This window comes from Mchenga conophoros, linkage group LG14, assembly GCF_057382185.1.
Source record: "Mchenga conophoros isolate Kocher_MC1m ecotype Shallow Benthic linkage group LG14, M_conophoros_male_GT1.1, whole genome shotgun sequence".
NCBI classification, from domain to species: Eukaryota; Metazoa; Chordata; class Actinopteri; order Cichliformes; family Cichlidae; genus Mchenga; species Mchenga conophoros.
The window spans coordinates 9,829,654-9,856,316 of NC_140539.1; the positions used below are offsets into that span (position 1 = coordinate 9,829,654).

The following is a 26,663-nucleotide window of genomic DNA, read 5'->3' on the forward strand; positions in this document are numbered from 1 at the left end:
TGGCAATTTAGATAGTTGATTAATGAGCATATGTTGCGACTCTATCATATCCACAACCTAGCAATGTCGAAGGAAGGCAAGAGTACGTTGACGTGGGCGTGAGAGGAAATAAATGCATTCAAAGTAGTAAGTACTGGGAGCAAGGCTGTGAATGATGGCTTCTTTATCATAATTATGTCTGAAAAGGAAAACAAACAGCCTGTGTTGCAGGAAGGTGTATATAGTAAAAAAAAAACAAAAAAACAACAACGACAGACTTAATTATACAACTATTGTTTATTGTGTGCATCAGTTCTCAATTTAGAGGCAAAAAAAAATGAGTCCAGGTTGTCCCATAGCGATTGACAAGTTCAAAGTTCAGTGAAAGCATTACATGGTTATTACAGAGTGATAATTATGGGTTACAGAATTTTACAGACTCACTGAAATGCTACTTGCTGCATTAAAAACATGATTACTGATTAAACCAAAAAGCAACAGCATAACCACAGCTCACAATCCAGCTGCAATCTGTGTGTATGCTAAATAATTACCTTTTTATAATTCACAGAGCTAAGCCGTTTTGACATTATGGCAACAGATCTTCACTTTGAGGAACAGCAATAATAATATTTAGCTCCTCTACACTGCAACCCAACTTACAGTTCTTCCCCTCCTTTCTTACAATCCCAGATATTAAAATAAGCACAGAGGACATGTTAATGTCCAAGTTTACTCAAAGAAATCTAGTTAAATTGGAGGGGTACTAATTTGGAGCAAATGATCAGTGCAAATACTGTGAAAAAAGCTACAACGTTCCTCTGCATGCAATAAATGTGATAAAAAAGATTAATATAAAGCGTTTAATGAACTAAAGTTTCACTCGTTACATTTCTTTATTCCGCAGTCGTGTTTAGTTCATCTGTACTGGATCATGGGGTGATCATTCCAATAAGGCAGCTGGGACAGTTTCCTCTCAGTGGCTGTTTTGATGGGCCAGCCCCAGGCCTTGAAGAAGCCGGTCAGGTTCATCCCCACAGTCTGGGAGAAAGTCTCAGCATACAGGTTCATTTTTGTGCCGTTGTCATGAGGAAAGTTGCTCATGTGGTGGTACGCAGCAAACACCTTCTTAAAGGCATCCCAGCCAAACTTTTCCTGGAGCTACAGAAAAGGTAATTATAACAACAAGCCAAACTATTAGCTGTCTTTTATGTTAGGAGCAATAATCTCTTGACTAAAGCATCATAACCTGTTACGATTTAATGTTAGCTTCACTATAAGTCCACAAGTCTACATGGAATTGTCACCTATATGGCACACCCAAATCAAACTCTTTTAGAAGACAAAGTACATGTCAGAGATTTGATTTGAAAGGTGTCATCTTGTACTTTCTGACACTATCCTTGTTTAGCATGTGGCTAAAATACAACTTGAACCTAACTCTACCCCTAAGTGATTTGTTGGTGACTTGGTCGATTTTAAGTGTGACTGGATCAAATGGAGTTAGAGACTTTCAGTCTTATTCATATCAAGTGTTTTCTTTACTACGGATCAAGCAAAATTTCTCTATAATTTCTCACCTGCAGATATGTTTCCAGGGCAACCCACACACTCCAGTCACTGAGTTTCCTTCCTCCCTTGATGTACTCCTCTACTCGACTCTTTCGGTTTGCTAAAGTCAAATTACCATGACCCTGCACCAAAGAACATGGAATGAGATAGTTGCTAAATCATGTGACCACAGAAAACTCAGTCATGAGTTTTCTGATGACGATTGATGTAAAAAAAAAATGTTTTAAAATTAGTTTTAAAAACAATTGATTTACTCTACATGTGCTCTGTTGATGCCCAGCACCTCTTCATGCACATACACTGACCACAGGTTGCATGTACACTCTGTGGTGTGTGGTCGGAACTCCCAGCAGCTTCTCTGTTGGTTGTGTCCAAGTTCATGGATGGGGCCCCACAGTTGTTCACCTTTTTTAACACCAACTACTTCAGCAGCTGAGGCATGGTGTGCCATGATGGGATAACCTGAATGCATCAAGCCTTAACAGAAGAAAAGTAAATATAATGTTGCAGTATATTAATAATTGTTGCAAGATTATATTGCGAATACTTTGTGACAGAAAAGCTATAAAATGTCCATCCATCCATCCATCCATCTTCATCCGCTTTATCCGGGGCCGGGTCGCGGGGGCAGCAGCCTAAGCAAAGAGGCCCAGACCTCCCTCTCCCCAGCCACCTCCTCCAGCTTATCCGGGGGAATACCAAGGCGTTCCCAGGCCAGCCGAGAGATATAATCTCTCCAGCGTGTCCTGGGTCTGCCCCGGGGCCTCCTCCCGGTGGGACATGCCTGGAACACCTCACCCAGGAGGCGCCCAGGGGGCATCCTTGTCAGATGCCCGAGCCACCTCAGCTGGCTCCTTTCGATGTGGAGCAGCAGCTGCTCTACTCTGAGCCCCTCCCGGATGGCCGAACTTCTCACCCTATCTCTAAGGGAGAGGCCAGCCACCCTTCGGAGGAAGCTCATTTCTGCCGCTTGTATCCACGATCTCGTTCTTTTGGTCACTACCCACAGCTCGTGGCCATAGGTGAGGGTAGGGACGTAGCTCGACCGGTAAATTGAGAGCTTCGCTTTTACACTCAGCTCCCTCTTCACCACGACGGACCGGTGCAGCGTCTGCATTACTGAAGCTGCAGCCCCAATCCGTCTGTCGATCTCCGGCTCCCTTCTCCCATCACTTGCGAACAAGACCCCGAGATACTTGAACTCCTCCACTTGGGGCAGGAACTCATCCCCGACCCGGAGTGGGCACTCCACCCTTTTCCGGCTGAGAACCATGGCCTCAGATTTGGAGGTGCTGATCCTCATTCCCGCTGCTTCACACTCGGCTGCGAACTGTTCCAGTGCGAGCTGGAGGCCCTCACCCGAAGAAGCCAACAGAACCACATCATCCGCAAAAATCAGAGATGAGATTCTGAGGCCACCAAAGCGAAAACCGTCCGCCACTTTGCTGCGCCTAGAAATCCTGTCCATAAAAATTATGAACAGAACCGGAGACAAAGGGCAGCCCTGGCGAAGCCCATCACCCACCGGGAACGAGTCCGACTTATTGCCGGCAATGCGAACCAAGCTCTTGCAACGGTTGTCTAGGGATCAAATGGCCCGTAGCAATGGGCCAGACACCCCATACTCCTGCAACACCTCCCACAGGACACCCCGAGGGACACGGTCGAATGCCTTCTCCAAGTCCACAAAACACATGTAGACTGGTTGGGCAAACTCCCATGCACCCTCAAGTATCCTCGAGAGGATAAAGAGCTGGTCCAGTGTTCCGCGACCAGGATGAAAACCGCATTGCTCCTCCTGTATCCGAGGTTCGACTAGCGGACGAACTCTCCTTTCCAGCACCCTGGCATAGACTTTCCTAGGGAGGCTGAGGAGTGTGATCCCCCTGTAGTTGGAACACACCCTCCGGTCCCCCTTCTTAAAGATGGGGACCACCACCCCGGTCTGCCAGTCCACAGGTACTGCCCCTGATCTCCACTCAACATTGCAGAGGCAAATTGGCGGGTCATTCCCCTCATCCCCAGACTCTGCTTCCTCCTGGGAAGACGTGTCAGTGGGATTAAGGAGGTCCTCGAGGGTATCCTTCCACCGCCTGACAATTTTCTCAGTCAACGTCAGCAGCGCTCCGCCAGCACTATACACAGTGCAGGTAGAGCACCGCTTTCCCCTCCTGAGACGCCTGACGGTTTGCCAGAATCTCTTCGAGGCAGTCCGAAAGTCTTTTTCCATGGCCTCTCCGAACTCCTCCCACACCCGAGTTTTTGCTTCAGCCACTGCCCGTGCCGCATTCCGCTTGGCCTGTCAATACCTGTCGGCTGCCTCCGGAGTCCCACAGGCTAACCAAGCCCGATAGGACTCCTTCTTCAGCCTGGTGGCTCCCTTCACCTCTGGTGTCCACCATTTGGTTTGGGGATTACCACCACGGCAGGCACCAACCACCTTGCGGCCGCAGCTCAATGCGGCAGATTCGGCAATGGAGACGCTGAACATGGTCCATTCGGACTCAATGTCCCCAGTCTCCCTCGGAATGCTGTTGAAGCTCTGCCGGAGGTGTGCGTTGAAGATCTCGCGGACTGGGGCCTCTGCTAGACGTTCCCAGCACACCCTCACTACGCGTTTAGGTGCACCAGGTCTGTCCAGCGTCCTCCCCCGCCACCTGATCCAACTCACCACCAGGTGGTGATCAGTTGACAGCTCAGCCCCTCTCTTTACCCGAGTGTCCAGAACATATGGTCGCAGGTCTGGTGATACGATTACAAAATCGATCATCGACCTACGGCCTAGAGCGTCCTGGTGCCACGTGCACTTATGGACACTCTTATGTTTGAACAGGGTGTTCGTTATGGCCAAACTGTGATTAGCACAGAAGTCCAATAACAAAGCACCGCTCGGGTTCAGATCAGGGAGGCCGTTCCTCCCAATCACGCCCCTCCAGGTTTCGCTGTCATTACCCACGTGAGCATTGAAGTCTCCCAGCAGGACAACAGAGTCTCCAGGTGGAGCACCTTCCAGCACCCCCCCCCCCCCCCCCCCCCCCCCCCCAGGGACTCTAAGAAGGCTGGGTACTCTGAACTGCCACTCGGCGCATATGCGCAGATGACAGTCAGGACCCGTTCCCTGACCCTAAGGCGCAGGGAACAAACCCTCTCGTCCACCGGGAAAAACCCCAACGTACCGGCAGCAAGCCGAGGGGATATTAGAATACCCAGCCCAGCCCGCCGCCTCTCACCAGGGGCAACTCCAGACTGAGACAGAGTCCAGCCCCTCTCCAGGAGACTGGTTCCAGAGCCCAATCCATGCGTAGAGGTGAGCCCGACTATATCTAGCCGGTACCTCTCAACCTCACGCACTAACTCAGGCTCCTTCCCCACCAGAGAGGTGACATTCCATGTCCCTATTGCCAGTCTTGGCAGCCGGGGGTCAGTCCGCCAGGGCCTCCGCTCCTGGCCGCCACCCGGCACACATTGCACCCGACCCCTATGGTGCCTCCTGCGGGTGGTGGGCCTGCGGGAGGATGGGCCCATGTCTCCTCTTCGGGCTGTGCCCGGCCAGGCCCCATAGACTAAGGCTCAGCCACCAGACGCTCGCCCTCAGGCACCCTCCCCGGGCCTGGCTCCAGGGCGAGGCCCCGGTAACCCTATCCCGGGCAGGGTAAACTGTTCCCTTGATATCCTTTTCATAAGGGTCTTCTGAATCGCTCTTTGTCTGGTCCCTCACCCAGGACCAATTTGCCATGGGAGATCCTACCAGGGGGCAAAAGCCCCCAGACAACATAGCCCCTGGGATCCCTGGGACACACAAACCCCTCCACCACGATAAGGTAGCGATTCAAGGAGGAGGCTATAAAATGTGAAGGAGAGAAATGAATCCGAATGATTTAAACAAAAGCCTTATATTATCACATGTTGTTATAAATTCCTACAATTTAGTTATTAACAAAAGAAGGGGCAAAATCCCTATTTGCCTTGTCGGCGGTCTTAATGCTTCAAGCTGTTCCAGAGGCCCTGGAGCTTACTACACTACATTACATTACGATTAGCACAGGGACCACTGTTGCCTTCACCCACCACATCTTCTCCAGCCCCTCTCTCAGCCCTTGGTGAGCTACTTGTGTTCCTTCTTCCTGATGTTGCATTCATTTGGTATAGCTTGGTCTATCATGACAGCCTTCTTGCTCTGCTAATTGGGGATGGCCAGCTGGTGTAAAGTGCACTTACCAGCAGAAATCTGCACATCTGTCACAAAGCGCTCCTTGCGAGGAAATTTGTGTGGTTTGGCAGCCAGATCTGCAATGGCCCTCATCATTTCATCCCAGAGAGCGGCCACCTTGTCTGGGTGCTCCAGACCCCGAACAGCATCTGATGGTACGGTGAGGACGATGTTTTCAAACTCCAACTCTGCCCAGGGCCCAGGAGCCGTGCGCAGCAACGACCACTCAGCTGCAGTTGTCACACCTGAAAAGAATAAAGAGAGGAGCAGATCTATTATAATGCTTTGAATCATTGCATATTAAAAACATATATAAAATGTTCTATTCAAAGTACAAACTTGTGTGACAGTTCCGAGAAAAATCTGGCTTGTTCTTAAACAAAACTGTGGGACAATCTGCCTTTAGAGATTAGACAGGCCTCTAGTATAGTATATATATATATACTTATGTATACATATATTTGTATATGTATATATATATTTGAATACAGGGCTGTTTTGATTTTTATTCATCATGTGTTTTATTTTTATTCTATTTTTTTGCTGTTTCGTTTTATCTAATTTTCTTAACTTAATTACTGTACAGTCCTTTGGTCCAGTTTTGGCTATTTTAAAGTGGTTTATAAATAAAGTTTGATTGGATCACAAAGTAAAGAATCTGGTAATTCCATAATTTCTTAACCCTTTAGAGCCGGTCAGAGCGGGAACGCTCTGTTTTGCGTAACTATTTTTAAATCCCAGTAGCTCTGCAACCACGTAAGCTAGCGCAATAATTTTTTTTTGCATATGAAACCGGAGGAGTTGTACTTACATCTTATGCCATCAGCTTGTCCTAGGTCACAGTTTCCACATATAGCTTTGCAAAAACTGCATAAAAAGCGCTTGCAGGAACAAAAACATAATATTCCAGAAGCACGCTTTGCCGATCCGATCAACTGTTCATAACACTTCCTACATTGGAATAGACGTCAGCGCGAACTTTTGCATGTCCGCCATTACCTGCCCAAAACCGGAAGTGACGTCATTTTCGCGGAAATGTCGTTTTTTTTTTTTTTTTACCATCAGGGCCTCAGGGCCTATACTGGTATTTTTAAAAGTTATGTTAGACTTTATGACTTTCTGTGTCGTTTCTGGGATGCTTAGGACTCATATTGCACTGCTGGAAATAGTTCATTTTGATGCATATGCTGCTTTTTTGCAAATTTGCAGTATAATATTTATTTTCGTTTTTCCTGCAGTGTATAAAAATTGGTGTATTTCAAAAATAAAACTATGAAGAAACTCAAAATTAATTTCCTGTGGTGGGAAACTATTTGGTGCAACTTTTTTGTATTTACAGTTTTGAGGGATAAGCCTCTTAAATTTCTCTAACTAGAAATATATGTTAAAAAAGCAAAAACGATTTTCAATTTTTTTGTAGTTTATTGCACTTTTTTGCAATTTATGTAATTACTATGCAGTTAATGAATACATATTATTAAAATCTGGGCTATAATTGTTGTATTGATGTATAGCAACTTGAAATGCTCCCAAAAATGGCACCACACCATGTAAAAATATAATATAAGCTCTGGCGGACTTGGTTCTATGGTAGGTCTTAAAGGGTTAAAGGCTTGTAACACAGGTGGATAAAAAACTCCAGATGCATCTCATATGAATAAATTCTTTAAATAAATAAATTTTGCTTTATCTAATTCAACAAATGCATTTCATTCGTTTCTTTAAACAGCCTATGGTGTAAAAGGCCTCTGAATAATTTAGCAAACTTTGTGAAGTCTTTTAGGAGAGGGTTTTACTTTACTGAAAATATATTGAGCTCAAGTTAATTCACCTGTATTGTCCAATAAAAACACTGTATGTTCAATCAGAATGAAGGTGATCCAAGTGAGACTCACCAGATATCTTCCATTAACTCCAATTAAGCAAACCTTGTACACTGTTTTAGACGAGAGGGTTAAGCTGTTAACTAGATTTTTGTTTACTTTTCTTTACTTAACTTTCAACATGTTGAACTGAAATTGTTTCACCTGCATCGTCCATTGAAAACACTTGGGATCAGAATGAAGGTGATCCAAGTGAATAAGATTAAGACTTATCAGATATCTTCCATTAACTCCATGGACACAAAGTACACAGCACTGTTATAAACCACAGACTCACCAGACTTGTAATATGGAACAGTTACAGCTTTCTGCACTATGATCTCCAACCCCTTCACTTGTGTGTTGGGTGGGGCCACCAGGTAGATGAGCCCCCCCCACAGGTTGGACACATGCAGCATCTCTGATGTAACAGGAAATCGCTCATGAACACGTGGTGGTCTCTTCAGCTCATCCTTTCTGTGTAGGTCATCAGTTTGACAGCCTATCTGAATCTGTAGATAAAATGGAAAATCTATTGGATATCAGGGTTTTGACAAAACAGATACATTTCAGTTCATTTTTTTAAATATAGCGTCAAATTACAACACCCGTCGCCTTTGCAAACAGCCCCATTCCTGAACACAGAGACACCTGTGCATTCAGGAAGGATTTACAAAGCAGTTTATAGATGTTATGAACAGAGATGGGCAGTTACACGTTACTTGTAACGCGTTACTGTAATCTGATTACTTTGTAAAGTAACGAGTAAAGTAAGGGATTACTATCGCAAAAAACGGTAATTAGATTACCGTTACTTTCCCGTAGAAACGCTGCGTTACTGCGTTACTAAAACCGTGATTTTTTTTTTGCGAGACTGTCTCATGACAATGACGTAAGCGAGTGCAACGTTCGTGACAACAGCTGTGTGCAGATCAACAATGGATAATATATCTAGTACGGGAGAGAGTATGAGCGTGCAGCGTTTAAAGCGTGGAAGTACTGACCTTACTTTGAGTTTGATTCCATAAAAAGTGACAAAAACATTAGTGTCCATTGTGCGTGGGAAGAAAACTTCTTTTTACAGTGAAAAAAAAACCCCTAAACAAGCACCGAGTGCGCTACGACGTAATGGGAAATTCACAGAGAAACTCGCGGATTCTTCCACTGACCGCTGCGGCACACCTGCACCAGGGCACAACTCCACCTACCCCACTCCTGCTTTACAGGTGAAAATAGAGCAACAGGACCGCTAGTCTTTGACTTTATTTATTTTCTGCTGTGTTTTACTTGCATCTATTTGAAAGACTGAGTGTAAACACAAAAAATATTTTATTTTATGTGCTGGAATGTGCAGAAAATAGGTTTAAATGTTAAACTAATTTCTTCAAGTCAGAGAATGTTGCATATAATTTAATTTTTACTTGATGCATAAAGTTAAAAGATTAAAACTGATAAAACAAGTTAAGAAAAGAGGCTTTTCCATTTGATTACATCTTGTATGATGGATTATGCAGAAAAAGTAGAATTGGGCTGAAAGATCTATCGCTTTATCACCTATTCAGGTTGTAAATCGTGTTTTAAAAAGTAACTAAGTAACTAAGTAATTAATTACTTTTGAAAATAAGTAATCAGTAAAGTAACGGGATTACTTTTTGGGGAAGTAATAAGTAATTAGTTACTGATTACTTTTTTCAAGTAACTTGACCAACACTGGTTATGAACAAATTTTCTTTCTTGTGGTGTGCTATTAAAAAGCATGGACAGGTCTAACACTGTTCCTATAGATGACTGGGGCATGATATTGGATTGAGTTGAACTGATACAGGCAGGGAACAGAGGGCACAGTTCTGTGTGAGACTTTCTATTGGCTGAAGGGCTGATGCTGAAACAGATGTTTAGAGATTTGACTGAATTTCTTCTTTACGTATCATCCAGTTAAGTGAGACAGGTTTCAAGGGAGGGCTGTAACTCTATAGTTAACTATAGTTCTGCACCACCATTGGCCCCATAGTCGTGCCTCTTGTGTTTTGGACTACTGTTCCTTTCTTTTTTTTTATTTTGGATTCTGCTTTTATTTTGTTTTGTTTTGCATTTTGTGTGCTCCAATCCTGCCCGCTTCACAGATTTTATATACTTCACCGTCCAGTCCTTGTTGACAGTCTCAGCTGGCATTACCATGTCGGTACTCATACCAGGAGAGAGGTAGAGACCAGTGCTGATCCACTCTTCCCCATCTAACACACACACACACACACACACACACACACACACACACACACACACACACACACACACACACACACACACAATGGCAATAGAAACAAATTAGCTTTCTATGTTTATGAAAAACATTCACAGATATGTCTTATTTGTATATAGCAAAGTAAGTCTGCACTTTCACTGGAATACAAATCTGTCATGAAAACAATCAAAGTATATTGTGGGATACAACAGGATACTTGATCAGAGTACATATACATGTATGAAATGTATGAAATCTGCAGGTATTTTATTTTTTAGATGTCTGTGAGAAAATCCATATTGAGTCCAAATTGAATATGTTAATGAAACAATGAGTATTGTGAAACAACTGTGAACAGGTTGCAGTCATATATTCACAGTTGACACATTTGTCCACAAACATGAAATCTGACCTGCTGTGGTAACATCGATCTTGAGCCTGTGGTTATAGACGTCTGGCATCAGTGGCCTATCCTTGATGAGGTAGGGCAGGAGGGCCTCAGGATTTAGGCAAAACTCATATACAGGTGATCCCAAACTGAGGAGTAGATGGTCTTTTGGCGTCTTTGCAGGGCAGCTGTCACTCACCTTGAAAGAAGAACATATTAGTGTAACATCTTAGTGGTTAACAGCTGCCATATAATGATCAGTGCACTAGTCCGTGTTGTTCAAATGTTTTTTCTCTACTCACCTGTGGCAGGCCTGACCTCTTTAACATGTCAGTGAGTGCAGCCAACACTTGAGTGTAATAGAAGCAGCCACGTGCCTTTGTGCGCAAGTAAGCATCACAGTCGTTGCCCAGCTTTTTAAGACATCCCTCCTCATGCTTGCTAAGTTCTACACCTGTAGTCACATGGGCAGCGAAGCGGTGTAGAAGGTGGCGGAAGTGGTAAGTATCTTTAATCGGCCAGCTGGGTACAGGGGCTTTGTATGTTCCTGCACGGATTGTTTCTCCTAACAGGCTCAATCCCATTTGGTTCAGGATCTTGTTCCCTGAAAAAAAGTAAAGCCAGTTTGACTTTGAGTCATGTGGTTGGAAATGTCTTGACTTTGTTTTTGACCACTAATGAGAAGACTCCTTTTTGATCCTTGACTTATCACAACATATCACACCTTATAATGTATAAGTCTGTTACAGCACTGCATGTATACAACACATTTTACACATGGACAATTAGGTGGAAAATAAGAACACTACCGGTATTTCTACTCTGTATATTTTGAAACCCTTGTGGTGCATTTTCATACCTGAGAAATCTGTAAGTGGATTTTGCCCACTATGTGTCTGTGCCCAGTACCAGGCATGTCCTCCAATCAGCAGGCCTCCTCCCTCTGCCACAAAGTTTTGAATTTCCTCCAAATGCTCAGTGATATACGCTGTACACACAAACACGCTGAGGTCTTTCCTGAAGTTTGTCTTCTCGCACTTCAGCCCAGACTCACTCAGAACTTTGAGTGCAGGATCCACCATGACACCAACAACCCCTCTGCGCCCTTCATCCAACCAGTGAATGGCGTTTCTCCAAAATGGAGCCATACTCTAAAATCAAAGGAAAGCAGCAGCAAAGGAAGTCATGGATTTGGTGATATATCAAAGACAAGTCCAATCAGCACACATTTCACTTCAATCATCCTGAGGTCTAATACCTAACCCTCTAAAGATTTTGACTTTGAAATTTTATGACTAACATTTAATGTTGACTCTACCTCAACTTCAAGACATCTTTCATGTGTAACCACAAGGACTCGTCCTCGCCCATAGTAGGCTCCTGCCAGGAATGGTCGTCCATCTTCTGTAGTGCCGATGGGAAAGGCTAGTGGGCTGTGGACTAGAACCTCAGAACACAGATACTCAGAGGGGAGGTTGAATTCTGAAACCCCCTGGAGTAAGAACCCCAAGTCATCCTTGAAATCCCTGCCTGTCCTGTATTTGAAAAGTGGAATAGAAAAGTGACATGTGCAGAATTAAAGTGATTTAAGAATAATTGTACACATTTCTTCATATAAAAAAAAATCAGTGGTTTGTAAATTAACCTATTTGTGAAAACTATATAAACTCTGTAAAAATAAACTGTCACGATCTGAGGGGACAGACCGTGCGGGGGTGTGTGTGGTGGACCCAGGTGCGAACACAAGAGAGTAGACCGAAGTAAACTTAAACTGAAAGCGAGCCTTTATTGTGGCTGATGACAGGTCTCAACACAAAGCAGAAACACCGTGACTAAACTGAACCTAAACTAAACTGGGAAACAGATACTGATAAACTAAGGAGACTCAGAAAACCATGACGATGATCAAAGGAGCTTGCAAAGAAAAGCGTCTGGACTTCTTTAAGTTACTTGAAGACGTTTCTGTCACGGTTAGGTGGTCCTCACCGATTACCTTGCCACTTTTTGGGGGTGTTTGTGTGTACTGTGTCGTGTCTCCTCTCCATCTTGTGCATATGTTTTGCTGCGGAGACATGTACCTCTGGAAGCCGTGGCACGGCACGGCAGCTGACCCGAGGGGTGGGTCCGGAGCTGGAAGCGTCGCACCTGGACGTAATTACTTCGCCGGCTACAACTGATCTGAAGCAGCCCTATTTAACGGTGCAGTCGAGTCACAACCAACGCTGGAACGTTGAACTAAACCGGGTAGCGTAATCGTGGCTAGTATACTCAGCTTGTGAAAGAGAGACGGTTGTATTACAGTGCGTGTGCTTTTCTCATCTGCCCTCAGGATTCAGAGATCGGAGGAGGAGCCGGCACAAGGAGCGGTTTTGGATTATTACAGCACTGTCACTGCGGGGAGAAGTCATAGGAGCGGTTTTTGGATTATTACAGCACTGTCACTGCGGGGAGAAGTCATCGTATAACTGCACTGCTCTTTCTGGATTACAGACTCGAACTATCGACTCACCTTTTCACTGTGAATAAATTCACTGTCACTCTGCAAGGAGTCTCGCACCTGAGTCCTTTAATTCCATTTCACCATGACAGAACGTTCCAGCCAAGCGGACTCAGCGGACTCGTCATCCTGGCGGCCCGAGCTGTCGCTCCAGGCGGGGCAATTAGAACGCCACGAGAAAATGTTACACCATGTCTCCAGGGAGCAATCAGCGCTAATCCAGGTTGTGACGGAGTTAAAAGGTATGTTGCTATCTCCGCCTGGAGCTGCGGGGGGCCCTTTACCAGCGCCACCCCCGATCAGCGTCGCTGCTGCTTGCCCACTGCCCCCCTCCCCTCCTCCGCAACCACGGGAACATTCATTGCCTGTCCCAGAAAAATTTTCTGGAGAATTAGACAAGAGTAGGGGATTTTTGACGCAGTGTGCCCTCATCTTTAGGCAGCAGGCTCAGGCCTACGCCACTGATGGTTCTAAAATAGCCTTGATGGTGGAGCTGTTGACAGGCCGAGCCTTGCAGTGGGCGCAAGCGGTCCTGAACTCCCAGCCTCAGATTTCTTACACTGAGTTTTTGAGCAAATTTCGTAGTGTTTTTGATAAAGGAACTAACCCTGACAGCGCTGCGCATAGGCTGTTTACCTTGAAGCAGGGCCGGAGGAGTGTCGCTGACTTCTCGGTGGACTTCTGGATCCTCGCTGAGGAGACTGGTTGGGAGGAAACGGCGCTCCGGGGCGCCTTCTTGAACAGTCTGAATGATGGACTGAAGCGTGAGTTGGCTACAAAAGACTTGCCTAAAACTTTGAGTGCGTTGATTGATTTATGTATTAGGTTGGACGACCACCTGCGGGAGTTCGGCAGGCGGACACCAGGAGGCGCTGGGTGGCGGGCGGAATTGCCGGCTCTGGAATGGAGAGGGACGGACCCGCGACCTACGGAGGCGGAGGAGCCTATGCAGCTAGGCAGTGCACGTTTGAGCTCCACAGATTGGAGGAGGAGACGCCTGACGGGTGAGTGCTTTGCATGTGGGAAGAAGGGACATTTTGCTGACGCATGCCCCTCTCGGGGAAACGACCAAGCCCGTCAGTAGCTGTGGGAATACTGACGGGTGCGACCATGAACACTGCCTCCCATCTGAGTTGTCCTGCTAAGTTGGTTTTTCAATCTCACACCCATCTGTGTAGTGCATTAGTGGATTCTGGGGCCGAACAGAGTTTTCTGGACGAATCGCTCGCTAGGAGGTTGGGTTTTCCTGCGGTTCCCCTCCAGGAGCCTCTTCAAGTGTCGGCTCTTAACGGCAGCCCGTTAGCAGAAATAACTCATCGCACAGCTGATCTGACCTTAGTTCTTTCTGGTAACCATGTCGAGAAAGTTTCCCTGTTTCTGTTTAGAGCCCCCGGCACACCATTGGTCTTGGGGTTCCCATGGCTCACACAACACAACCCGCAGATCGACTGGGCGCAGGGACGCGTGACAGGATGGAGCGAGTGGTGCCATGAACATTGTTTACGTGCAGCGGTGCCCAGTTTATTGCCCCTAACTCCAGCGGCTCAAGTGAAGGCACCTGATCTTTCAGCCGTCCCTCCGGAGTACCACGATTTGGCTCAGGTATTCAGCAAAGACCTGGCAGTGTCACTCCCGCCTCATCGCCCTTACGATTGCGGGATAGATCTGCACCCCGGCGCCCCATTACCCACCAGCCGGCTTTACAGCATCTCAAAACCCGAACGTGAGACGATGGAGCGTTACATCACAGACTCCCTTGCTGCCGGTCTAATTCGCCCGTCCACGTCCCCGCTGGGGGCTGGATTCTTCTTTGTACAGAAAAAGGACAAGTCTCTCCGCCCCTGTATAGATTTTCGGGGCCTGAATAAGATTACAGTCAAGAACAGATATCCCCTCCCTCTTCTGGCCTCAGCGTTCGAACTACTCCAGGGGGCGACCATCTTTTCCAAACTCGACCTCCGTAATGCATACCATCTGGTTCGTGTTCGCGAGGGGGATGAATGGAAGACGGCGTTTAACACCCATCTGGGGCACTTTGAATATTTGGTTATGCCTTTCGGACTCACCAACGCCCCCGCTGTTTTCCAAGCTATGGTTAATGATGTGCTGCGTGACTTTATTAACCACTTTGTGTTTGTCTATTTAGACGACATCCTCGTTTTCTCTAGGACCCGAGCCGAACACGTGAAACAGGTGAGACTGGTGCTGCAGCGTCTGCTGGAGAATCGGCTTTTCGTCAAGGGTGAGAAGTGCCAGTTTCATGTTCAGTCTGTGCCGTTTTTGGGGTTTATTGTGGAGAAGGGGCAGTTGCGAGCCGACCCTGCCAAAGTGAGGGCAGTGGTGGAGTGGCCCGAGCCCAAGACACGTCGGGAACTACAAAGGTTTCTCGGGTTCGCCAACTTTTATAGGAAGTTCATCAGAAACTTTAGTGCGGTGGTCACTCCTCTCACGCGGCTCACCTCTCCCAAGCAGCCTTTTCTCTGGTCTAGTTCAGCGCAGCGGGCGTTTGCTCATTTGAAACATCTGTTTTCCTCTGCTCCCATTTTGATCCAGGCTGACCTCACCCGACCATTCGTGGTGGAGGTGGACGCATCGGACTCAGGGGTGGGGGCCGTTCTCTCCCAGCGGGTGGAGGGCAAGCTGCACCCATGTGCCTTTTTCTCTCGACGGCTGACTCCAGCGGAACAAAATTATGATGTGGGCGATCGGGAGCTCCTCGCCATCAAACTGGCCCTGGAGGAATGGCGGCACTGGTTGGAGGGTGGAGAACACCCCGTTGTGATTTGGACAGACCATAAGAACTTGGCGTATATCCAGGCAGCTAAGCGTCTCAACGCTCGTCAAGCCAGGTGGGCCCTGTTCTTTACACGTTTCAATATCTCTATAACCTACAGACCGGGATCACGCAACACGAAGCCCGATGCTCTGTCACGCCAATTTTCGCCCCACATGCCCGCCTCATGCGTCGTGGGGGCCATCACATGGGAGATTGAGAGGATGGTCAGAGAGGCCCAGCAGCAGGAGCCAGACCCAGGGACGGGCCCGGATGGACGGTTGTTCGTCCCCACAACGGTCCGGGGCAGAGTTATACACTGGGCCCACACCGCAAAGTTCTCCTGCCACCCTGGTAAGAACCGCACCATTAGTTTTTTGCGACGTTTGTTTTGGTGGCCCTCTCTCCTCAGGGATGTTCGGGACTATGTGGCGGCCTGTCCTACCTGTGCTCGGAATAAGACCCCCAGTGCTCCCCAGGCCGGTCTCTTGCACCCTCTGCCCGTCCCCAAGCGCCCCTGGTCGCACATCGCTTTGGATTTTGTCACCGGTCTACCGCCGTCGTCAGGTAACACGACCATACTCACTGTTATAGACCGTTTTTCCAAGGCTGCGCACTTTGTGGCATTGCCTAAGCTCCCGACGGCCTTGGAGACTGCTCGGCTCCTCACTGATCATGTTTTTCGATTACATGGACTGCCATGGGACATTGTTTCTGATCGGGGTCCCCAGTTTACTTCTCGGGTGTGGAGGGCGTTTTGTTCGGAACTGGGGGCCGGAGTGAGTTTGTCTTCAGGTTTTCATCCTCAGACGAACGGTCAGGCGGAGCGGGCGAACAAGGAGTTGGAGTCTATGTTGCGCTGTGTGGTGTCCTCGAATCAATCCACCTGGAGTGGCCAATTAGCTTGGGTCGAGTACGCTCACAATTCCAGCACGTCGGCGGCCACTGGTGTGTCTCCGTTTGAGGCGTCGCTGGGGTACCAGCCGCCTCTACTCACCATCACTGAAGGCGAGCTGGCCGTCCCCTCCGTTCAGCATCACATGAGACGCTGCAGGCGAGCGTGGCGCGAAACTCGGGCGGCTCTGTTGAGGACGGCGGAACAGAATAAGAGGCTGGCTGATCGTCGCCGCACCCCTGCCCCTGCCTATCGTGTTGGGCAGCAGGTGTGGCTCTCCTCCAGGTATGTTCCTTTGCGGACTGAATCCAGGAAGTTGGCCCCGCGTTTCATTGGGCCCTTTTCGATCCAGGCTGTTCTGAACCCAGTGACTGTTCGCTTGGCCCTTCCTCGTGCCATGAGGATTCATAATGTGTTTCATGTTTCCCAGGTGAAACCGGTCCGGACCAGCCCTTTGTGCCCGCCCTCCGGGCCCCCGCCACCCGCCCGGATTATCGACGGCGCCCCGGCGTATTCCATCTCCCGCATTATGGATGCCTGGCGCCGCGGTAGGGGCTTTCAGTTCTTGGTGGATTGGGATGGGTATGGTCCGGAAGAGCGTTCCTGGGTGCCGCGGTCTGCGGTTCTCGATGACGCCATGGTGAGGGAATTCCGCCGCCGGCACCCTGACAAGTTTGGTCGGTCGCCGGGAGGCTCCCATTGATGGGGGGGTACTGTCACGGTTAGGTGGTCCTCACCGATTACCTTGCCACTTTTTGGGGGTGTTTGTGTGTACTGTGTCGTGTCTCCTCTCCATCTTGTGCATATGTTTTGCTGCGGAGACATGTACCTCTGGAAGCCGTGGCACGGCACGGCAGCTGACCCGAGGGGTGGGTCCGGAGCTGGAAGCGTCGCACCTGGACGTAATTACTTCGCCGGCTACAACTGATCTGAAGCAGCCCTATTTAACGGTGCAGTCGAGTCACAACCAACGCTGGAACGTTGAACTAAACCGGGTAGCGTAATCGTGGCTAGTATACTCAGCTTGTGAAAGAGAGACGGTTGTATTACAGTGCGTGTGCTTTTCTCATCTGCCCTCAGGATTCAGAGATCGGAGGAGGAGCCGGCACAAGGAGCGGTTTTGGATTATTACAGCACTGTCACTGCGGGGAGAAGTCATAGGAGCGGTTTTTGGATTATTACAGCACTGTCACTGCGGGGAGAAGTCATCGTATAACTGCACTGCTCTTTCTGGATTACAGACTCGAACTATCGACTCACCTTTTCACTGTGAATAAATTCACTGTCACTCTGCAAGGAGTCTCGCACCTGAGTCCTTTAATTCCATTTCACCATGACAGTTTTACCTCTCATCCGAGAAGCTTCTTCAGTTCTAAGGTCAAATGACGATGATGTACAGACTGGCCGGGAGGACATGGAGGGTGGGAACACAGACGACGTGACACAGACTGTATGAAACACAGAGGCTGTGTCCCAATTCAGGGTCTGCACGCTTGAAGTATGCGCACTACGCGTACTACGTACGGTGCGTACTATAAGTACGAGAAGTGCGGAAGTGAGAGGCTTGTGAAATGGGACGGTATACGCTTCGTCGCGCTGTTCAGGTTGCCTAGCAACCATGTTACTAACCGCGAGACACGTGACATACAGCATTGTTTGACAGAAATGAAGGAGAAAAATGTTTTGTTGGTCATTCATTTTTGTCATGACATCACTTTGATTAGTTGAGTATCTGAGGCTGAGACCACGGGACTGTAAAACATGATTGTTGGGCTTCACTTCTGTGCTGAACAGTCATTTAAGATTAGTTAGTAAATAACAATTAGTTAATGTTGTTCATGAGACTAAAGTCATCTCACTGTGGTAATGTAAATATAATATGGCCAATATTATAGTATTGTCAGATATATCTATCTACATCTATCTATCTATCTATCTATCTATCTATCTATCTATCTATCTATCTATCTATCTATATATATATATATATATATATATATATATATATATATATATATATATATATATATATATATATATATATATATAGGAATGCTACTACGCAAGTAACCCCGGCGGAAGGGGCTACATGAATAGGATGAGGGACCTATGGATTCTTTGATACCCAACATCCACAATGACGGCGAAACAACTAGTAGCTCAGTGTTCCAACATTCGAAAGAAGGGACTGCTCTCACAGCTAGAGATTGACGAGGTACAACACAAATCCTACGGCAAGGAGGAGTCAGGACGCCAGGTCAGGGGGGAGATATCATCACCCCCACCCGAGATTGGGTACATAGCCCCAAGTGCGATAGGAGAAGGATCGTTGAGTGCGAGAGGAACTGACCTGAAAAATAGGATCATGGCCAAGCTTGAAACCTGGATCCCCCGTAGCCGGTTACCAAGATTACGTGAAGTACCCTCAGAAGGTCTGCTAGATGATGTTAATGCAGCACTACGGACAATACCTACAACCACGATTACCGACACTAACAAGCTGATCTACAATACGGCAGCAGTGATCAGTGAGATGCTTGGCTACAAGTTGAACAGCCACAAGGGGCAGTACCCTCCATGGAGAAGGAGGCTAGAGGGCAAGATCAAAGTAGCACGGAGGGAGGTTAGCCAACTAACTGAGTTGCAGAAAGGTGCGACAAAGAAGGTGCATGAGAAATACAGCAAGCTGTCCATACCTGAGGCCTTGGAAACTGCCAAGCAAAGACTCACAGCCTTGGCCAGCCGCTTGAGGAGGTACACCAGAGAGATAGAAGGCAGGAGAATAAACCAGCTGTTCTCCACAGAACCAGCAAAGGTGTACTCTCAGTGGCAAGGGAACAATAAGAGAACAGCACCACCAAGGCTGGAGACGGAGCAATACTGGAAGAGCATATGGGAGAAGGACGCAACCCATAACGACAATGCTCAGTGGCTAGTGGATCTGAGGGCAGACCACAGCGACCTCCCTGAACAGGGTCCAGTAACCATCACAATGGCAGATATCCAAGAAAGGGTCTCCAGTATGAAGAGTTGGACAGCACCAGGGCCCGACATGGTTCATGCCTACTGGCTGAAGAAGCTGACTGCACTCCACGAGCGTCTGGCAGCACAAATGAACCAGCTGCTAGTTAACGAGAGACACCCGGAATGGCTAACCGAAGGTCGGACGGTCCTGATCCCCAAGGACCCCAAGAAGGGACCGGTCCCCTCCAACTACCGACCAATAACCTGCCTCAGTACTACATGGAAGCTCCTGTCAGGCATCATATCGGCTAAGATGAACAGGCACATGGGTCAATACATGAGCGGGACACAGAAAGGAATTGGCAAGAATACCAGAGGCGCAAAACACCAGCTACTGGTAGACAGAACAGTCAGCCGAGACTGCAAGACCAACCTGTGCACTGCCTGGATTGATTACAAGAAGGCCTATGACTCAATGCCCCACAGCTGGATACTGGAATGCCTAGAATTGTACAAGATCAATGGGACCCTAAGAGCCTTCATCAGGAACTCAATGGGGATGTGGCGTACAACACTAGAGGCCAACTCCAAGCCCATATCACAAGTCACCATCAAGTGCGGGATCTACCAAGGAGATGCTCTGTCCCCACTGCTGTTCTGCATAGGCCTGAACCCCCTCAGTGAGATCATTAACAAGACTGGCTACGGATACCGACTACGGAACGGAGCAGTTGTCAGCCACCTCCTGTACATGGATGACATCAAGCTGTATGCCAAGAGTGAACGAGACATTGATTCACTGATCCACACTACCAGGCTATACAGCAATGACATTGGAATGTCGTTCGGACTGGAGAAGTGTAGTCGGATGGTAACAAAGAGAGGGAAGGTAGTCAGAACTGAGGGGATCAAACTACCAGAAGGCAACATTGCAGACATAGAGGACAGTTACAAGTACCTGGGAATCCCGCAGGCGAATGGGAACCATGAAGAGGCCGCTAGAAAAGCTGCAACCACCAAGTACCTGCAGAGGGTCAGGCAAGTCCTGAGGAGTCAGCTGAATGGTAAGAACAAGATCCGGGCCATCAACACGTACGCCCTGCCCGTGATCAGGTACCCTGCTGGGGTAATAGGCTGGCCAAAGGAGGAGATAGAAGCCACTGACATAAAGACAAGAAAGCTCCTTACCATGCATGGAGGGTTTCACCCCAAGTCCAGCACCCTGAGGCTGTACGCTAAGCGGAAGGAAGGGGGCCGGGGACTGGTGAGTGTCAGCACCACAGTCCAGGATGAGACAACGAACATCCAAGAATACATTGGGAAGATGGCCCCAACTGACCGAGTGCTCAGTGAATACCTCAGGCAGCAGAAACCCAAGAAAGAGGAGGGAGACAAGGAACCATCATAGAAGGACAGACCCCTGCATGGTATGTACCACAGGCAGATAGAGGATGTGGCTGATATCCAGAAATCCTACCAGTGGCTGGACAAAGCTGGACTGAAAGACAGCACAGAGGCACTAATCATGGCAGCACAAGAACAAGCTCTGAGCACAAGATCCATAGAGGCTGGGGTCTATCACACCAGGCAAGACCCCAGGTGCAGGCTGTGTAAAGATGCCCCAGAGACAATCCAGCACATAACAGCAGGGTGCAAGATGCTAGCAGGCAAGGCATACATGGAACGCCATAACCAAGTGGCCGGCATAGTGTACAGGAACATCTGTGCCGAGTATAACCTGGAAGTCCCGAGGTCAAAATGGGAGATGCCCCCAAGGGTGGTGGAGAATGACCGAGCTAAGATCCTGTGGGACTTCCAGATACAGACGGACAAAATGGTGGTGGCTAACCAACCGGACATAGTGGTGGTAGACAAACAGAAGAAGACGGCCGTAGTGATCGATGTAGCGGTTCCGAATGACAGCAATATCAGGAAGAAGGAACACGAGAAGCTGAAGAAATACCAAGGGCTCAGAGAAGAGCTCGAGAGGATGTGGAGGGTGAAGGTAACGGTGGTCCCCGTGGTAATCGGAGCACTAGGTGCGGTGACTCCCAAGCTAGGCGAGTGGCTCCAGCAGATCCCGGGAACAACATCGGAAATCTCTGTCCAGAAGAGCGCAGTCCTGGGAACAGCTAAGATACTGCGCAGTACCCTCAAGCTCCCAGGCCTCTGATAGAGGACCCGAGCTTGAAGGATAAACCGCCCGCAGGGGCGTGCTGGGTATTTTTATATATATATCTATATATATCTATATATAGATATATATAGATCTATATATAGAGATATATAGATATATATAGATATACACACACACACACACACACATATATATATATACACACATATACATATATCACTGACTTTCAGCTTGTTGTGTTTGTGGATATATGACTGACTTTAATTATTAAACATTCGCACATAAATAAGTGATGTCATATTCAGTACTTTTGACAGTTCACTCTTCGGCCGCTCCATCTTATTAGGGAAATTCCATATACATAAATGTAAATTTCAAAACTCAACCCCATCATTTAATTTGTTTTTGATTGAAATTGAATATTACTTAAACTCTCTTACTCTAACTTCCAATAAAAAAGGTTTATTATTGATTGAAATTAATTCAGAAATGTTTAACGAATGAGCTGTCACAACTTTCAAGTACAAAGTTGTTATGAAGTCTGTCACATTCCCCCCCTTTTTGTCTTTTTTCTTTTTTTTCCCTTTATTTATTTATCCTTCTTATTTCATTGTACTGTATATTGTTACTCTTATTTGCCTTGTATGTCTACTGTAAAAACTGAACTGGAATGACTGACTGTTCGCTTTATAATTTCAATGAAGTTTGGAAAAAAAAAAAAAACCTCTCCGACCGCTCCATTCTGCCGTATTTTGCGGCAAAATTCTCCACACCCACCGCCGCGCTATGAATTGTGGGATATATGGGACCACGAAGCGTGCACCGGACCATGCTTGATATTTGGGGAAATCGACGGAGCATTTGGAGTATGCATTTGAAGTACACTTGGGTTGGGACAGCCGTCGTTGCGTGGCGGTGACGTAACTGCATTTAAAATGCGTACTTCAAGCGTACAGACCCTGAATTGGGACACAGCCAGAGACTAAATACACATGAGGGATGATCAGGGGAAGTGGCCACACATGGGAGCACAGCATGACACACATGAACCTAACGACAGGACAGGAGAAGTGAAACTGAATACACTGACATTGAATACAGACTTTCAAAGGAAAAAACAGGAAACATGGAGATTAGACATGACATGAATTAAACATAACCACGCAGACATGACGCATGAACCAGGGAGACTTAGTACAGGGGGAGATGACATAAACAACTAAGGAACAAAGGACTAAACAGCAATCTCAAAATAAACTGGATGAGCTAAACTAGGGCACAAATGAATACAAAAGATACATAAAACTCAAACACTGGGTCGCTCAACCCAGGAACATGACATAAACTGACTTTTCTGAAAAAATAGAGTCACACACACACACACACGCACACACACACACACACACACACACACACACACACACACACACACACACACACACACAAACTAAGTCCTTTGATGGACTTTTGTGGATGATCCTCCCCTCATCCAAGATCCAGGAATGCTGGGAGGGGAAGATCCCAATATAAATTAAATTAGCTAATAAAGAAATGGTATCAGTCCCAAATTTAACCTTAGGAAGACTCTTTCAATGAGAGAAAAACTGTTTTCAAAAGCTCAAAAGGTCACACAAAAAGTTATTATATGGAAAGTGGAACTTTTGTAAACGTTCAGTAAAACAGAGCTATATAGAATACTCACGCTAATGACTTCCAGGAGGACGGGATCTGAGGGTAGACGGGCAGGTTCTCCGCCTCACCATAACGCTCAGTGAAGTAGATTCCTGCCACTCCTGCCACTTTATTCCCATCAAACTGATGCAGTGCGTTCTCTTTGGGGTGAGTTGCAGCCCAATGCCACGCCTGCCCAGCTATCAGCACCCCTCCTCCAGCTTTCAGAAACGCCACCAGCTCTGTTGGGTCTGAGCCCACGCTGTAGGCATCGGTCACATAAACACCAACTCCCAGTCTGTCACTGAAAGCTCCCACAACTTCTACTTGGAAGCTGGGTTTTTGGAGGTTATCAGCAACTGCACTGACTTTTCTGTGCACCCTTACAGAGAGGTTATCAGATCCATCACCTCTCAGCCAGGTCACAGCATTTTCTACCAGAGCAGGAAAGGTTGTCAAGTAGCCCTCATGACCCAGGACCACAATCCTTCCACTGCCGTACAGAGAGGCAGCCATCAGCACCTGACCTCGACTGTTCATTGCTACAGGAAAGGCATGGTCTCCGATCAGGACCAGGTCACTGGGAACATAGGGTCCCTGTAGGTCCAGCTCCTTCAGGCCTTTCATCAGGGAGGCGTAGGCCTCTTCATGTTGGTTTTTGAATGATTGGTTAGATGACATAGTGTAGAGGATTTACACTCTGTAGACTGATGAATAAGGTTAGGATGCAGAAAGAGGAAGTTGTTAACACATCAGGTTTAATCTCATTACAGCCAAATAGCTGAAAGTTTCCTTCTGTGGTATTACGCTGTGGCCCAACAGTTTAAGAGAAACACACTCTACATGACAGGACAGGAGAAAGAATAAAAATGAAAGCAGAGAATGGAGCTGGTTATACAAGGTTATGTGCTAAGGAGGAAAAAGCAAGGGGAGGGACCACTGATAAGACACAGCTCCTTTTATCACCACTGGTGCAAAAAGTGACCATAAATGAATGTTTAATCAGAATATGACGTGTTCTCTGCAAATTGGCAAAGATCATTGTTTTAAAATGTATTTCCACTGAAAAAATGAAGAAAGGAAGTGTGTCACAGCTACTTCGGGGTTAGCAGGGAAGGAAAGAAAATCTTCCAAGAAGCAGGTGAATTTGGCAGTATGGTCCTAGTAACTGACCAGGAGTTCAGTTTCTGGACCAAGCTGCAAATGTGCAATGAAAACAGTAAAAGTACCTCATTTTGCATACCCAAATACATTAGATGTCTAAATGTCCTTAATTATATTCCAACTTGTGTCTGCCTTCTTTCTGTAAGGCCAGCATCCAGTTTTAGATGAGGGAGTAAAGAGTGTGGCCAGAAACTTTATTACACTCATCCACCAAAATCTTGATAAAGGCAGTGAGACAGAGTATGGTTGGCCGATATGTAAATGTTTTCAACCGACATGCGTCATTCCAATAAATGAGGCGATATCGCGCAGTTGACTTTTTGATGGGCGGAGCAATGTAATCATGCACGGACTGATTTGCGCATTTAAAATTTAGAAGCTTTGTTTGGAGGAAATATTTTTCTTTCTTTTCTTGTTTTTTTTTTTTAGCATTAATATCGCTACTTTTTGGATCATTCATTAATTAATTTAAGAAGCACCAAATCACACAAAAGACTTAACATTACATCGAAGATTTTTTTTTATGTTCGCTGGAACAGACATTTTGGTTTTTAACTTACTTTTTGTTTAATTTTGTATTTGGTTACAGTGGCAATTGTGAATATAACACACAATGAAAAGTTGAGACAGGGTCCTACTGGTTTGGACCATTTTCACAGAAACAAGTACCCCTTCAGACTCAGGTGATTGTCACTGCTGCGTCACTGTTATTTACCTCACTATTGTTATTTACACAAGATTTATGAATAGCCTTGAAAATGCCTCTCTTTGGAAATAAAATACTTCCCAAACTATTTCCACAGTTACAAAATTAAGAACAGAGTTGTGTGTATTGTTGTGTGTGAGTCTGTGTGAATGTAATAAACATGTTTCTTCCTCCATATTCTGAGGTGCATTCTCCTGAAGGAGTACATAGGTCAACCTTAACACATAAGAGATGTCTGTCTACTCAGTAAGGCAAAAGGAACCTGATTAAGTTTTATAACACTGGAGTCAACGTTTATACAAAAGCAAGTCGTTGACTACTTGAAAATCAAAAGCTAAGATGTATTCTGCAAAAATAAAAAGCTGTTCTTCACTGATCTCATTACAACCAAACACAACTTAAAAACACAACACTTTAGGGTTTTTTTGTTACCTGAAAGATGCCTTTCTGTTGTATTAGGCTGTAGAGATGAAAGACCAGGAGCTCTACGTGACTGGACAGGAGAAAGAATGCAATTCAGAGCAGGGAAAGGTGCTGCTTATATCAGGAGATACGCGAAGAAGTGGACAAACATACAAGGGGAGTGACCACTGAAAGGAGGCCACAGAGTCAAATGTTTATAAAGATTATAAATGTTATGTAAATATGAGAATGGGAATGAGAACTTTGATGTGTTATATCCTCCTGAGAACCAACCTATCCATTTATGTCCTCTGTAATGGACATTTGTTTTTGGTCTATATCTTTTGTCTTATTTAAACTATCCTGCTAAGTCCCGATATACTAAGTCCAGGACATCCTGGGCTTTCCATTTCCATTGATATCTCATGTGTTTAGGTGACCTCTTTTATATTACATCATTAATTACAATCCATCACAGACCGATGTGTTATTTTTCTTTGCTATTTGAGTTTAAACTTCTTTCTGTTAGGCTCATCCACCAAAATCCTGATGGAGGCAGTGAGACACCCAGTGAGGTTGGCCGATGTGTAAATTCTTTAAAAACCGACATTCGTCAGTCAGTTCAGCTTTCCATGGAAGACTGTACTTTATGCCGTTTAAAACCCACATGCCTCCAGAATGAAACATAAAACCAAAGCAGGTTAAGACAGAGTCCTACTGGCTTGGAGCTATTTCACAGAAACAAAAAGTACTTCCTTTTTACGCTCAGGTGTTCTCATTGTTCTCACTGCTACCTCACAGCACAGCCTGGTGGGTTGTTATTGACTGAAGATTTATGACTAGCCTTGAAAATGCCCCTTTAAACTAGTTCCCTGTAAGCATCATAGTTACAACAGCAACATCAGACTCACACACAGCAGTTCTTGTCTGTGTGTGTGTCTGTGTATAAAATGTAAATCTGCTTGGTCCAGCAACTAAAGGTCAAATCTTTCTGTGCAAAATAAAAGTGAATACATGAAAATCATCATTTTAGTCAATTCTGATCAGGTCAAGAGGTCACACGAAAGTGGTTATCAGGTTTTTAAGGCAACTCAGGGTTTCCAAATCTACCTATGATGTAGTTAGAACAGGTGTTGGTGTTGCTTCATATGACAAAACAATGAAATACTGTGTGACTGTGTGATCGAGAGACCTTTGACCT

The 26,663-nt window shown here is 46.3% G+C and overlaps 1 protein-coding gene across 1 annotated transcript; it reads right to left on the reverse strand.

Moving 5' to 3' along the window:
• Positions 1–287: 287 nt before the first annotated feature.
• LOC146559254 (TRPM8 channel-associated factor homolog) lies at positions 288–25,524 on the reverse strand. Its single transcript, XM_085245103.1, has 11 exons — positions 23,222–25,524; positions 11,572–11,788; positions 11,113–11,404; positions 10,556–10,857; positions 10,278–10,452; positions 9,763–9,857; positions 7,922–8,135; positions 5,770–6,006; positions 1,811–2,028; positions 1,560–1,673; positions 288–1,140 (listed from the first exon to the last, which is right to left on the reverse strand). The coding sequence occupies exons 1-11, from the start codon at positions 23,869–23,871 to the stop codon at positions 898–900; spliced, it is 2,757 nt and encodes a 918-aa protein (XP_085101229.1). The 5' UTR covers positions 23,872–25,524; the 3' UTR covers positions 288–897.
• Positions 25,525–26,663: the final 1,139 nt, after the last annotated feature.